Source organism: Cygnus olor, chromosome 11 (genome assembly GCF_009769625.2).
Source record: "Cygnus olor isolate bCygOlo1 chromosome 11, bCygOlo1.pri.v2, whole genome shotgun sequence".
Lineage (NCBI taxonomy): Eukaryota > Metazoa > Chordata > Aves > Anseriformes > Anatidae > Cygnus > Cygnus olor.
In genome coordinates this window covers 15221047-15233347 of record NC_049179.1, presented here as the reverse complement: position 1 = coordinate 15233347, position 12301 = coordinate 15221047, and the positions used below count along the sequence as shown (strand labels likewise).

At 45.5% G+C, this 12301-nt stretch overlaps 1 protein-coding gene across 4 annotated transcripts in view; it reads right to left on the bottom strand.

Annotated features, from left to right (window-relative positions):
* The window catches only part of SV2B (synaptic vesicle glycoprotein 2B), a 66734-nt gene that overhangs the window by 7037 nt on the left and 47396 nt on the right, over positions 1-12301 (bottom strand). For 2 of the 4 annotated variants that reach the window (XM_040570191.1, XM_040570190.1), the window contains 5 exons: positions 10069-10179; positions 8873-8961; positions 4515-4679; positions 2134-2267; positions 1002-1202 (listed from right to left, as the gene is read on the bottom strand). In XM_040570191.1, coding sequence (XP_040426125.1) covers positions 1002-1202; positions 2134-2267; positions 4515-4679; positions 8873-8961; positions 10069-10179 — 700 coding nt within the window. Of the gene's footprint in view, positions 1-1001; positions 1203-2133; positions 2268-4514; positions 4680-8872; positions 8962-10068; positions 10180-10759; positions 10942-11356; positions 11459-12301 lie in introns of those variants that run through there. The other 2 variants (XM_040570192.1, XM_040570193.1) reach the window with 2 other exon arrangements.

The window sequence follows — 12301 nt, the reverse complement described above, 5'->3', positions numbered from 1 at the left end:
ACAGTGCAGCATCAGCGTCACCGTGTGTGCCCCAGATCTGACATTCAGCACAGGAGAGGATTTAGTGGAACATGATAAAACTGAACTGAAGTCCCAGTGAGGCACATAACACAAAAGAGAAATTCAGTTTTCACGTTAAGCTGACCAGAAATAATATGTTCAGCAGAGTGATACGGGTGGGATGCCAGAAGGCTGTTTCAATTGGAAATTCCATAGTGAAACGTTTCAGCATGTCGTTACCAATTTTTGTCCTGTACTTTTCATTCTGCAGAAGAAATAAGCATTTAGGTTTCCAGCTGTCATCTCAATTCCAGATGAAAATGCTGAAATGCTGACATGTCTGCGGGGTGGACAACCTGATTCTCATTCAGCTTTAATTTATTTCCCACAGACCCACTCATTTGTTTGGGTCTTTTCTAAATTCACTACATGAAGGTTCATTTTGCCCTCCAAGTGTAAATTCCTGACACACTGATGGGATCATCTTCCTTACCTTTACCTGTCTGACAGTGAAGCTCAGCTAACTAAGCTTCCATCTGTTCCCAGAAGAGAGAAACAGGTGAGATACTCAAGAGAGTGTCTCATCCCTGATTTTACTAAGCTCACTTGTCTATCCCTTGAGGCATGACTCCACAGTACCTGGCAAGAGAGCGAGGTCTGCACCCTGGAGCAAGCAACACCAGAAATTCCCAAAGTAATCAGAAGTTGATAAGGTGATAACTTAGTCCCATGTGTCTAATGGGTGGCATCTTGCTTGGATGTGACATGGGCAATTAATCTACCATATGTTTCCTGAAGCTGTTTTTAAAATCATCTGAAGATCAGAAACCTCAAAGATGGATCTCCTGGGCTGTCAAACAGCTACAGCAAATAATTTTTGTGATTTTTCATCACTACAAGCAAAATCAGTCATTTATTTATACAGAACGCTGTGGAAAACAGCATCAGCTGCACAGCACCAGGTGGTCCTGCTTCAGCACAGACCCCTACAGACCACTCACCGATCATCTTTATCCTCCCTATTTTGTCCATGAGCAATGCAGAGATGATGTTACCCGGCAGCACGGACAGGCTGCCCAGGAAGCTGACCAGATAGATCAGGAAATCATTGTCCTCCTCGAAGTCCAGGTGGCAGCCTTCCTTCTCCTTCAGAAATGTGCTGTTTATGAGCCTGCAGTTGATGAATTTGTGTTCGTAGAGATCTGCAAGAGGAAGAGGCAAAGTCTTGATCCGGCTTTACTGATGTCCTTTCATATAGCAAGGAGCCAGGATCAAAATCAACTTAAAGATCTCAGAGATGCTTCTCACCGAATGAAAACAGTCAGGGAGTTTTTATTTTAGTGACAAATTCTACCTGCATGCCTGATAGCTGGTGGCATATTTTATTTGTTGAATGACCTGAACCAGTATCCCCATGCCACATGGATGGGGCAAAGCAGACTCTCACTTTCATGGCATTATGGTTTATTCTCCATTAGAATAGAAATTAAAAGCTTTTGCAGGACAAATTAATGAATATTTTATTATCTGTAATTATCAAACCAAAAGTTGAATATGAATTAAAATAGAGAACTAAAAATTATATTTTAAGCTAAATTCATTGGATCGAGCTTTTAAACTGCTAGGCATTTTGCCACTACTTTAATGTGCCGAGGCCTGAGCACAGACTTTTGCATTTCCTCTGCAGTAGCAAATGAGACCGGGAGCCAAGTAGTTAAAAACACTGGGAGCGACCTGGAGCATCCTTCCAAATGTAGCAACAGAAACACAGAATTAAGCAAGAAACAGAACCTGAACCACAGATGGGAGCAGCCTCAGCCCTCAGGGCAATGCTAGTGGAGGCACACTTTTTTTTTTTTTTTTTGGCAGGCTGATGCCTGCATGGAAAGCTAAACTCAGTTAGTGAAAAAAGAAACATGTCTAGCTAAACCATAAGGCAAAAGCACCACCACAACCCCAGCCATAAAGGTAAGATAGCAGCCAGTCCTTTAGTCTGCCTTCACCCTCTTTTTTCCATCACCACTCTCATTAGCCAGCGCGCACACACACACAGATCCCTATCATCCTTCCTCCCAGAATCTGATAAAATGGCTCCTAATTACAGGGCTGAAACCATATCAGGAATCCCATTACCAGTGTTATAAAAGACAGTAGAGATGATGGTGCAGTTTTCAAAGAAGGTCTCACTGGATGTCACGTCTTCAAAGTAGCATTCCTCAAACAACGAGTCCTCAAATCTCACTTCTTTGAATTTCATGCCGATAAATCTGTGGGGCAGGAAGCAGAAGTTTGTACTTTGAGGTATTTCCTACATTATATAACATGCAATGGCTGTTTCAAGAGACAGCATTGACAATAATTTCTAGGGTCATTTACAGAAAAGGTTTTGCTTAAATGTGTAACTGATCTTCCAACAAAATGCTTTTGTACTTTATTAGGAAAGAGGGGTTTGAAGACATTTTTAAAGAGATGGATCTTATGGAATTTCTGGCAGTTTTTCTATTCCTCAAAGTAGTCACAAAAAAGAAAACGTGCCTTTAAAACCAAGTGGACACAAATCCTCTCATTTTAAATGCTAGCCCGTCCAAAGAAGATGGTCTCACCCAGTGCATGGCATTTTCCTTGGCAGTTGACCTTCCTGACTTCTTTATTCTGCCCCTTCCTCAAGCAGAAATAAAAACAGACATTATCAGGAGCCCATTTGGCCATTTGGTGAAAGGTTTCTGACAGCTGTTTAAACTCAAAGTGATTTTTAAAGCAAAATTGCTGTAAGCTTTCTAGAGGGAGCAGGGAGATTATGGGTACTGCTTGTAACCATCTCTGTTCGAGGATTGTTGCATATCGTGTAAAGAAAACAGATTACTCTAAAAATAATCAACAGTGTCAGATGATTGATTTCTCCTCTGACGGGAAGCTTGACATGTCTGACCTGCCTGCCTGAAGGATGACACAATATTGATTTACCTGTGAGATTTTGCAGGGACACTGGGAAGATGTATTAGTTAATGCACAGACATGTTTGGAAGATGTAAGAGGTACTAAGTGCAAGCATTATTGCTCTAGCTGAGGACGCCACAACTGTCACCAAATAAAAAGGCTTACTAACATATGCCCAGAAACATAATTGAAATGAGCACTTACAAGACAGGCTAACATGATGGCTGTTTACACCATTAAGTGAACACTGCAGGGCTTCTTAACCGAGACTACAAACAGATATTATTAATGCTCAAAATATAACAAGAAGACTACTCAAGTCTTTTGCATCGTGTAGAAGGTCTCACAGGTTACAGCAACACTTCAGCTGTTCTGCATTTGCCCAGTAATAGCCTGTGATGTATTTAGTCACAAAGGCTGTTAGAAGTCCTTTGCCTGCAGTTTGCTTTCTTAACATCTGTCTTTAAAAGAGTCATGCAGCCATGGCCTGGTGTTCAGTGGAGTTTTAACTTACAGTCAAGGGCTAGAGGGAAAACGGAGCTATAAATCATGAGATATGCTTTGGACATTGTTGGAATGTAGCTTAATCAAGTTCGAGTTATTAAACTGGAGAGGACAAAGGCAGGAGTGTAGTGATATACATCACAGTTATACATGTTCATCCTGGAAGGTGCTGAGCATCCTCACTTCCAGTTGAAGAATGAAATAATAAATCATTTTGTAACAGTGAATGCCCTGTATGATCTCCCCATAGTGCAAGAAGCTGGAGTAACAACACCCTGTCTAGGCCCTCTGGGGCAATGGGATCACCATAAAGTTTACATAGGGGTATTTTCCCACCCATTATATTGGGATTTAGAAAAGTGAAAACGTCCTGCTACAAATCACTAGGATTTATATTGCTGCAGAGCTTACAGTGGTTGAGGTCAGGCTGGATACAGAAGAAAAACCTAGGCCCAGCCCAAAAAGAAGAAAGGGAGGGAAGCAATAATGTTCTCCTAGAGTACCTTCTCTGACTTCAGAGCACTAAAAGAGAAGACGGCACATTGTGGGGAGATGCCGGCCGGCACACCAGTGCAACTGGCCATGGCACTGCTCACGCTATTGGGCTGCAGGATGGACACTTGGGTAAGTCATACCGAGGACTTCAGCGCAACACAGCTTTTAATTTTTCAAAAAAGATGTTTCGAGTGATGGGCTCTGCTGCCCAAGACCAGTAGATGTCAGTGTGTGCTAAGGAAAGAGAAGTCATGGCTGCATCCGGAGCTGCCCAGCACAGCCCTGTGCCCCCACTGCCCTAATCCCAGTAAGGGTGCTACTGGGAGCAGGACACGTCGGATGCATGCCCTTGGGTATGGAGATGTGAGTGGCTGAGGCAGTGTGTGTGAAAAGCAGGAGAAAAAGGACATTTGCTCTGTGGATAACTAATAAAAAAGAGCTTACCAAAAATTAATTTCAGTTACTTTGCAATCAGGGTTACTTCTTCAAATTGTGTGTGTTTTGGTGGATGTCATCCCCACATCTGCTCACGCACTCTTCCCCGTCAGCATCAATTGAATCAATTTCTGTTCACTTACTTATCATTTCTGTATTCCCCGTTTCTATGGATCTGGTTTTCCAGGGTGAAATTAAAGGTGAAGTGTGACACTTCCTCCTCGTCAAAGATCTTCACTCGGGATTCATATGCCTCCTCTTGGAGATACCGGATCATGTCGGGGAACCAGACAATAAGACCATAGTAACTACAGCACAATGGGAGAAATACATTAGGGATACCAGGTCCTAGCACTGAAAGTACTGCAGTGCTTTTCCCAAGCATCTACTTCATAACTTGTAAACCTGTTAAATTCCTAATACAAACGCATTTCTGAGAGGAATTCTTGCTTAGCTCTGACATAGGAACAAGCAAAATGTCTCCCTACTCTAAAATGCTGCTCTCAGAAGTATGTAGGTCCATTTTTGTTCACTTAAAGCAGGGCAACGCATTTAAATTTTACTGACATTGACACCTTAGCTGGAAAATACAACAATGTTCTGTCCTTGCTGCCCAAGAGACACACAGACACAGACACAGATTTCTAGGTTGGAAGAGACCTCAAGATCATCGAGTCCAACCTCCGACCTAACACTAAGCACTCCACTAAACCATATCGCTAAGCTCTACATCTAAACGTCTTTTAAAGACCTCCAGGGATGGTGACTCCACCACCTCCCTGGGCAGCCTGTTCCAATGCTTAATAACCCTTTCGGTAAAGAAGTACTTCCTAACATCCAACCTAAAACTCCCCTGTCGCAACTTTCGCCCATTCCCCCTCGTCCTGTCACCAGGCACGTGGGAGAACAGACCAATCCCCACCTCACTACAGCCTCCTTTAAGGTAACTGTAGAGAGCGATAAGGTCGCCCCTGAGCCTCCTCTTCTCCAGGCTGAACAAGCCCAGCTCCCTCAGCCGCTCCTCGTAAGACTTGTTCTCCAGACCCCTCACCAGCTTGGTCGCCCTTCTCTGGACTCGCTCGAGCACGTCCATGTCCTTCCTGTAGCGAGGGGCCCAAAACTGAACACAGTACTCAAGGTGCGGCCTCACCAGAGCCGAGTACAGGGGCACAATCACTTCCCTAGACCTGCTGGCCACACTGCTTCTTATACAGGCCAGGATGCTGTTGGCCTTCTTGGCCACCTGAGCACACTGCTGGCTCATATTCAGCCGACTATCAACCAATACTCCCAGGTCCTTCTCGGCCAGGCAGCTTTCCAACCACTCATCTCCCAGCCTGTAACTCTGCTTGGGGTTGTTGCGCCCCAGGTGCAGGACCCGGCACTTGGCCTTGTTGAACTTCATACAGTTGATCTCAGCCCATCGCTCCAGCCTATCCAGATCCTCCTGCAGAGCCTTCCTGCCCTCGAGCAGATCGACACACGCACCTAACTTGGTGTCATCTGCAAACTTACTGAGGGTGCACTGGACGCCCTCATCCAGATCATCGATAAAGATATTAAAGAGGACCGGCCCCAGTACCGAGCCCTGGGGGACACCACTTGTGACCAGCCTCCAACCAGATTTGACTCCATTCACCACAACTCTCTGGGCCCGGCTATCCAGCCAGTTTCTAACCCAGCGAAGCGTACGCCAGTCCAAGCCCCGCGCAGCCAGTTTCTTGAGGAGAATGTTGTGGGGAACGGTGTCAAAAGCCTTACTGAGGTCAAGGTAAACCACATCCACAGCCCTTCCCTCATCCACCAAGCGCGTCACTTTGTCATAGAAAGAGATCAGGTTCGTCAAGCAGGACCTGCCTTTCGTAAACCCATGCTGACTGGGCCTGATCGCCTGCTTGCCCTGCAAGTGCCGCGTGATGACCCTCAAGATAATCTGCTCCATGAGCTTCCCTGGCACTGAGGTCAAACTGACAGGCCTATAGTTCCCCGGGTCTGCCCTCCGGCCCTTCTTATAGATGGGTGTCACATTGGCTAGCCGCCAGTCAACTGGGACCTCCCCCGATAGCCAGGACTGCCGATAAATGATGGAAAGCGGCTCGGCCAGCTCCTCTGCCAGTTCTTTCAGTACCCTCGGGTGCATCCCATCGGGCCCCATCGACTTGCGCACATCCAAGATCCTTAGCAGGTCGCCAACCATTTCCTCATGAATAGCGAAGGCCACATCCTGCTCCCCATCCCCTTCCGCCAGCTCAGGGCACTGGGTGTCCAGAGAACAACCGGTATTGCCGCTAAAGACTGAGGCAAAGGCGGCATTAAGCACCTCAGCCTTTTCCTCATCCTTAGTAACCAGGTTTCCCCTCGCATCCAGTAAAGGATGGAGATTCTCCTTAGTCCTCCGTTTCGCATTGATATATTTGTAAAAGGATTTTTTGTTGTCTTTAATGGCAGTAGCCAGGTTGAGCTCCAGATGAGCTTTGGCCTTTCTAATTTTCTCCCTGCACAGCCTCGCTACATCCTTGTAGTCCTCCTCAGTGGCCTGCCCTTTTTTCCAAAGATTATAAACCCTCTTTTTCCTGCTAAGCACAAGCCGCAACTCTCTGTTGAGCCAGGCCGGTCTTCTTCCACGCCGGCTCGTCTTTGGGCACGTGGGGACGGACCGCTCCTGTGCCGTTAAGATTTCCTTCTTGAGGAGCGCCCAGCCTTCCTGGACTCCTCTGCCCTTCAGAACCGCCTCCCAAGGGACTCGGCCAACCAGCGTCCTGAGCAGCTCAAAGTCAGCCCTCCAGAAGTCCAATACAGCAGTTTTACTGGTCCCCTTCCTGGCCTCGCCAACAATAGAGAACTCTACCATTTCGTGGTCACTCTGTCCAAGATGGTTTCCGACCACCACATCTCCCACCAGTCCTTCTCTGTTTGTGAAGAGAAGGTCTAGCGGGGCACCACCCCTGGTAGGTTCGCTGACCAGCTGCATCAGGAAGCTATCTCCCACACTCTCCAGAAACCTCCTAGACTGCTTTCTCTGTGCCGTGTTGTGTTTCCAGGATATATCCGGGAAGTTGAAGTCCCCCACGAGGACAAGCGCCGACGATTTTGCAACTTCTGTCAGTTGCCTATAAAACTCCTCATCCGTCTCCTCATCCTGGTTCGGCGGTCTATAACAGACCCCGACCAGGACGCTAGCCTTGCCGGCCTTCCCGCGGATCCTAACCCACAGGGATTCAACCTCATCATTCCCAGCCTGGAGTTCCACAACATCAAAAGATTCTCTAATGTAGAGAGCCACGCCACCACCCCTTCTGTGCTGCCTGTCCCTCCTGAAGAGCCGATAGCCAGGCATTGCAGCACTCCAGTCGTGGGAGCGGTCCCACCACGTCTCCGTGATGGCAACCAAGTCGTAGCCCTCCTGCTGCACGATGGCTTCCAGCTCCTCCTGTTTGTTACCCATGCTGCGTGCATTAGTGTAGATGCACTTCAGCTGGGCTATCGCCTTCTTCCCCAGCCTAGCCATTGTTTCCCCCAGCACGGCTCCAACAAGCCTTCTTTGAGCCCCGTCCCCCTTCTTGCCTAGTTTAAAGCTCTCTCTATGAGCCCCGCCAGCTCCTGGCCTAGGATCCGTTTTCCCCTTGGAGATAGGGACCCGTCTGGGGCCATCAGGCCAGGTGCCGAGTAAAGCTCCCCATGGTGAAAAAAAACAAAATTTCTGTGCTGGCACCAGCCTCTGAGCCACCTATTAACCACGTGAGCTTTCCATGTCCTCTCCGTGCCTCTCCCTTCCCCCGTAGGGATAGACGAAAACACCACCTGCACTCCCACTCCCTCCACCAATCGTCCCAGCCCCCTATAGTCCTGTTTGATAGCCTTCAGGCTTCTCTTTTCAAGATCATCACTGCCAGCCTGGACTATCAAAAGTGGGTAATAGTCAGAGGGGCGAACCAGGTTTGGAAGCTTCCTGGTAACGTCTCTGACCCTGGCCCCAGGGAGGCAGCAGACTTCCCTATGCGTGGGGTCAGGCCGACAAATAGGGCCCTCCGTTCCCCTGAGGAGGGAGACCAGCAGAGCGGCAAGAAATTTGGAAGCTTCCTCTGGAAGGTAGATTTCTGCAAGTATGAGAGTATAGAGTGAATTAGATAAAATTTACTTGTAGATTAGATTCGAGCTAACCTGAATAGTTCTGATTTAGACTGATGAACAGTTAAAAGTGGGTAGTTTTTTTTTGGTTTTGTTTTTGTTTTGTGGACAAAATTAAATGAAAGGACTAAAAATCAGAAAGTACTACTGTCCTACTGACCAATTCTCAAGTCCTGACTTGTTCAAAGCACCTTGTGTTCACATATAAAGCAATCAGATTGGTCAATAGTTCATCAGAGACAAGGCTTAGTACACAAACAATCTTTAAAGTAATACCAGGATTAATATTGAAATTGTTTATTTAAAAGTGTAAATAATTATGCAGACTCTGAGAGCCCTCTAGTTTCCTGAAAATGTTGTGGGAGTGCCTTACCTTAAGGCCATAGTAAACCAAACCACAGCCAGAATCAGTGTGTTCATCCTGTACTGGGCTGTTAAACAATATAGCACGTTGTCCCAGACCTACAAATCCATAAGAAATAATTATCTACAAGGAAATCCTCACAGAGACTTGAAATATTAATTTCTGAGTGCATCATAAATTTAATGTTGTCAGTAAAAAGGGCTCACTAGGGGAAGGTCAGATGCATGTCTTATATTCAGTATTAGTTCAAATTCATGTTTATTGAGATGAATGGTTTACAGAAAGATCACATATTCAGCTGTGTGCCAGGGTACTTGATCTGAATGCTCTGTAATGAGCTGGAGTGCCTGATGAGGGCTAGCTCAGGTGACACACCATGCCCCTCAGCCTACACCAGTAAATGTGGTTATGAGCCTCTTCTCAGACCCTCTGACAATTTTGTCTTTTCACATATAAGTATGACCTCAGAAGAGCTTTCAAAACAAGCTCCAAATCTCATTGAAGAGCAAAAATCCAAATTCGGTTGGCACTTTAAGAGGGGTACGATGAACTTGGGTAGGGATGAAGCCAAGCAGAGCAGGATAGAAAACAGGATCTGCTTTTCTTGACCTACTGCAGGAATTACTGACAGAAACATACAGGGACATACTTCCTCATGTTCCTAACTTGCCACATAAATATAGTTTAAACCCACATTGCTATTAATTAAGAAGGACACTCCTTTACTTTAAGCTCATTCTCCTAGACTAGAATCATCCAACAAGATTTTTCACAAAGTTCTACATGTGTGAAGGGTTAAATTAGCTGAAGAGATAATGTAAAGCTGTTAGAAACTCAGTCTCAGCAGGAGCAAGGAACAAGCACTCACGAATCCACTGCAGGAGGTAAATTCACTTAGGCTTGGGGGAGAGGAATCGATATCTATCTGCTCTGAAGGAGAGTCAAGTGCTTGGGGCTGTGGCTTTGTGCTGCCATTAGCACAGCGTGATTGCCATGCTGGGCACAGGGGCATTTTGGGACCTGGCTGCCACTGTGGCATCTTTCATGTGCTCACAAATGTATAGAAAGTTAAATCCAACTACATCTCTTAGCAAGCAGCATCAGGTTTTTGAGTGAGAGGGTTTCAAGATGCAATGACCTGAGGCAAGGAGGCACTGGAGCCCCAAGCTCAAAAGCGCCTCTGGGATGTTTTATTTTCTCTTTACCTGTTTGAAAGTGGTCATGATTCTGACCAGCCACCGCTGGTACCAGGTCCCTGTTGAGCTCTGGATTTCAATAAATTCATCTACTTGCTTTGGAGTTTTGATATAGGAAACCTAAAAAAATAAAATAAAAATAATAAAATAAAATAAAAAGAAAGAGAGAGAGAGAAAAAAAAACAATTTGGACCAAAGTTTACAGAACTGATATTGGTTGGATTTTAAATTCTGCTGTCTTCTGGACAATGTTTCCATGTGATATCCCTTACTATCTTTTTCTTGAAAGTTATCACAACAAAGGGAGTTAATTGATTTATTTACAACATGAGATCTTACTATAGAAAGAAGCCTCCTGCCTGCCCTCCTTCCTTACTGCCCTCCTTCCCTCCATCCTTTCTCTCTCTTTATTTCTCTGCTTCCCTGAAGTATTTAAAGAACATCACTTCCGCTTCAGTCTTTCACGTATTGGTTAATGTGCTTATGCTCTACATTATTTCTGCATCCCTTAGATTCCCACTAGGAATTAGGACCAGACAATTACAGTAAAAAATATCTTCACGATCAGCCACTTGCATCTACATCAAACTGTGCCCCAGGATCTCCTTTTCAATCACAACTGGCAGGAGCATTTCTCATTTAGCACCTTTTCAGTACCCCTGGCAGAACCTTTGTGACAAATGAACAAGTAGATGGGAACCTTTGCATCCGAAAATGTCTTCACTGGTGAGGTGAGCTCACACCATGCAATCGGTTCACTCCACCAAAACAGCCTGAATTTCCAACATTGAACACCTTAACTGAGCTGCTCAAGAAACCTTAAAAACAAGTCTTGGAAAATATTTGCTCAGTAACTTTAAATAAAGGATATGCTCAAGAAAACCATGATCAGTTTGTAAATACGAGAAGGAGGTGAAAATCTGCTGAATAAATTTCTGAGTGTGAATGAGCTCCTTGGCTCAGCTGCAGAGTCTCCGTGTTCCTCTTGCTGGCACCACTTAAATGTCAGCTCTGGGAGCTGTCCTGGTTACAGTTGATTCACCACAAACTGGCAACTTCTGACCTATCAGAAAAACCCAAAATCCGACAGTTTGTAGTACACCAGCCGAACCCATCGTCTGCCTGTGCCAGTGGCTGCCAATCAATCTCGGTTCAGCCGAGGCGCCGTGCCTGGAAGTGCAATGCTCAGCTCAGCCCAGCCCATGGTGGTTGGACGGAGCAATGAGCACAACCTGGTGCTGCACGGCTGCTCCTTGGGTCTCCAGCACAGCTCAGACTCTCACAGTGCCTTACTTACAGATATACACATTTTTAAGCCTCTCTCCTCATGGATAAGCAGCAGACTGGCCAGCCCGATGTGGCATTACAGGAAAGCCAGGTAGGCATTTAGAGATGCTGGGCTCTCTCTCACCTCTGCTAATTCACAGCAGTCTAATGGGCTAAAAATAACACATGCTCATTAAGGTCCTATTTGAACTGCATGCAATTGTCAGGTAGGGAAATTAATCTTTTATGTTCTCGAAGGATCATTCCTGAGGGGCATTGTTTCATGACAACTCTTCTGAACAGGGAGTCTGGCTCAAATTTTTGTTCAAAATGATATGTTTTGCATACATATATAACTCCTTTTCTTCCTTCTTTCTATCGTTCAAGAGCATGCATCTTCTTATCTTTAAAAGCATAAATCAGGAGCTATTCCCCAGCTGGCTCACTGGGAGTTCACAACTGAATTACAGTAATTTGCAACTAACCCCAGCATACACCTTTTACCTGATTTTGCTATAAACCAGGACCCCTGGTGTGACCTTATTTGCAACAGGCAGCCGACTAATGAGTAGTAATCACTCATCTTGCTTTCTCTTGGAGACTTTTAAAGATGGGGAATGAGGCAGATGGAGTTTGGGAAGCTCATTAGAAGGTACGTGAGGTTTAATCAGAGTTTGATTAGAAGCCGGAATGGATAAAGGAGTGACTCAGATCTCCCACGTGACTAATATCACTCTTACTTGGTTTTAGTCTCTTAGAGCAGACCAATTAAGTGTATATGTAATTGGAAAATCACTGTTCTATACAATGTAGTGGAACATCAGGAATGAACAGTATTCACAGCAATTCAAAGGATTGATTGATTCTTGAAAAAACAGGCTGGCACCTAACTTTAAATGCATGAAGTGTAGCTCAGAGCCCTGATGGCTGGGGGTGGTCGCACTGAAAGGGAGGCTCCCAAGAAGGAATAAGCTGG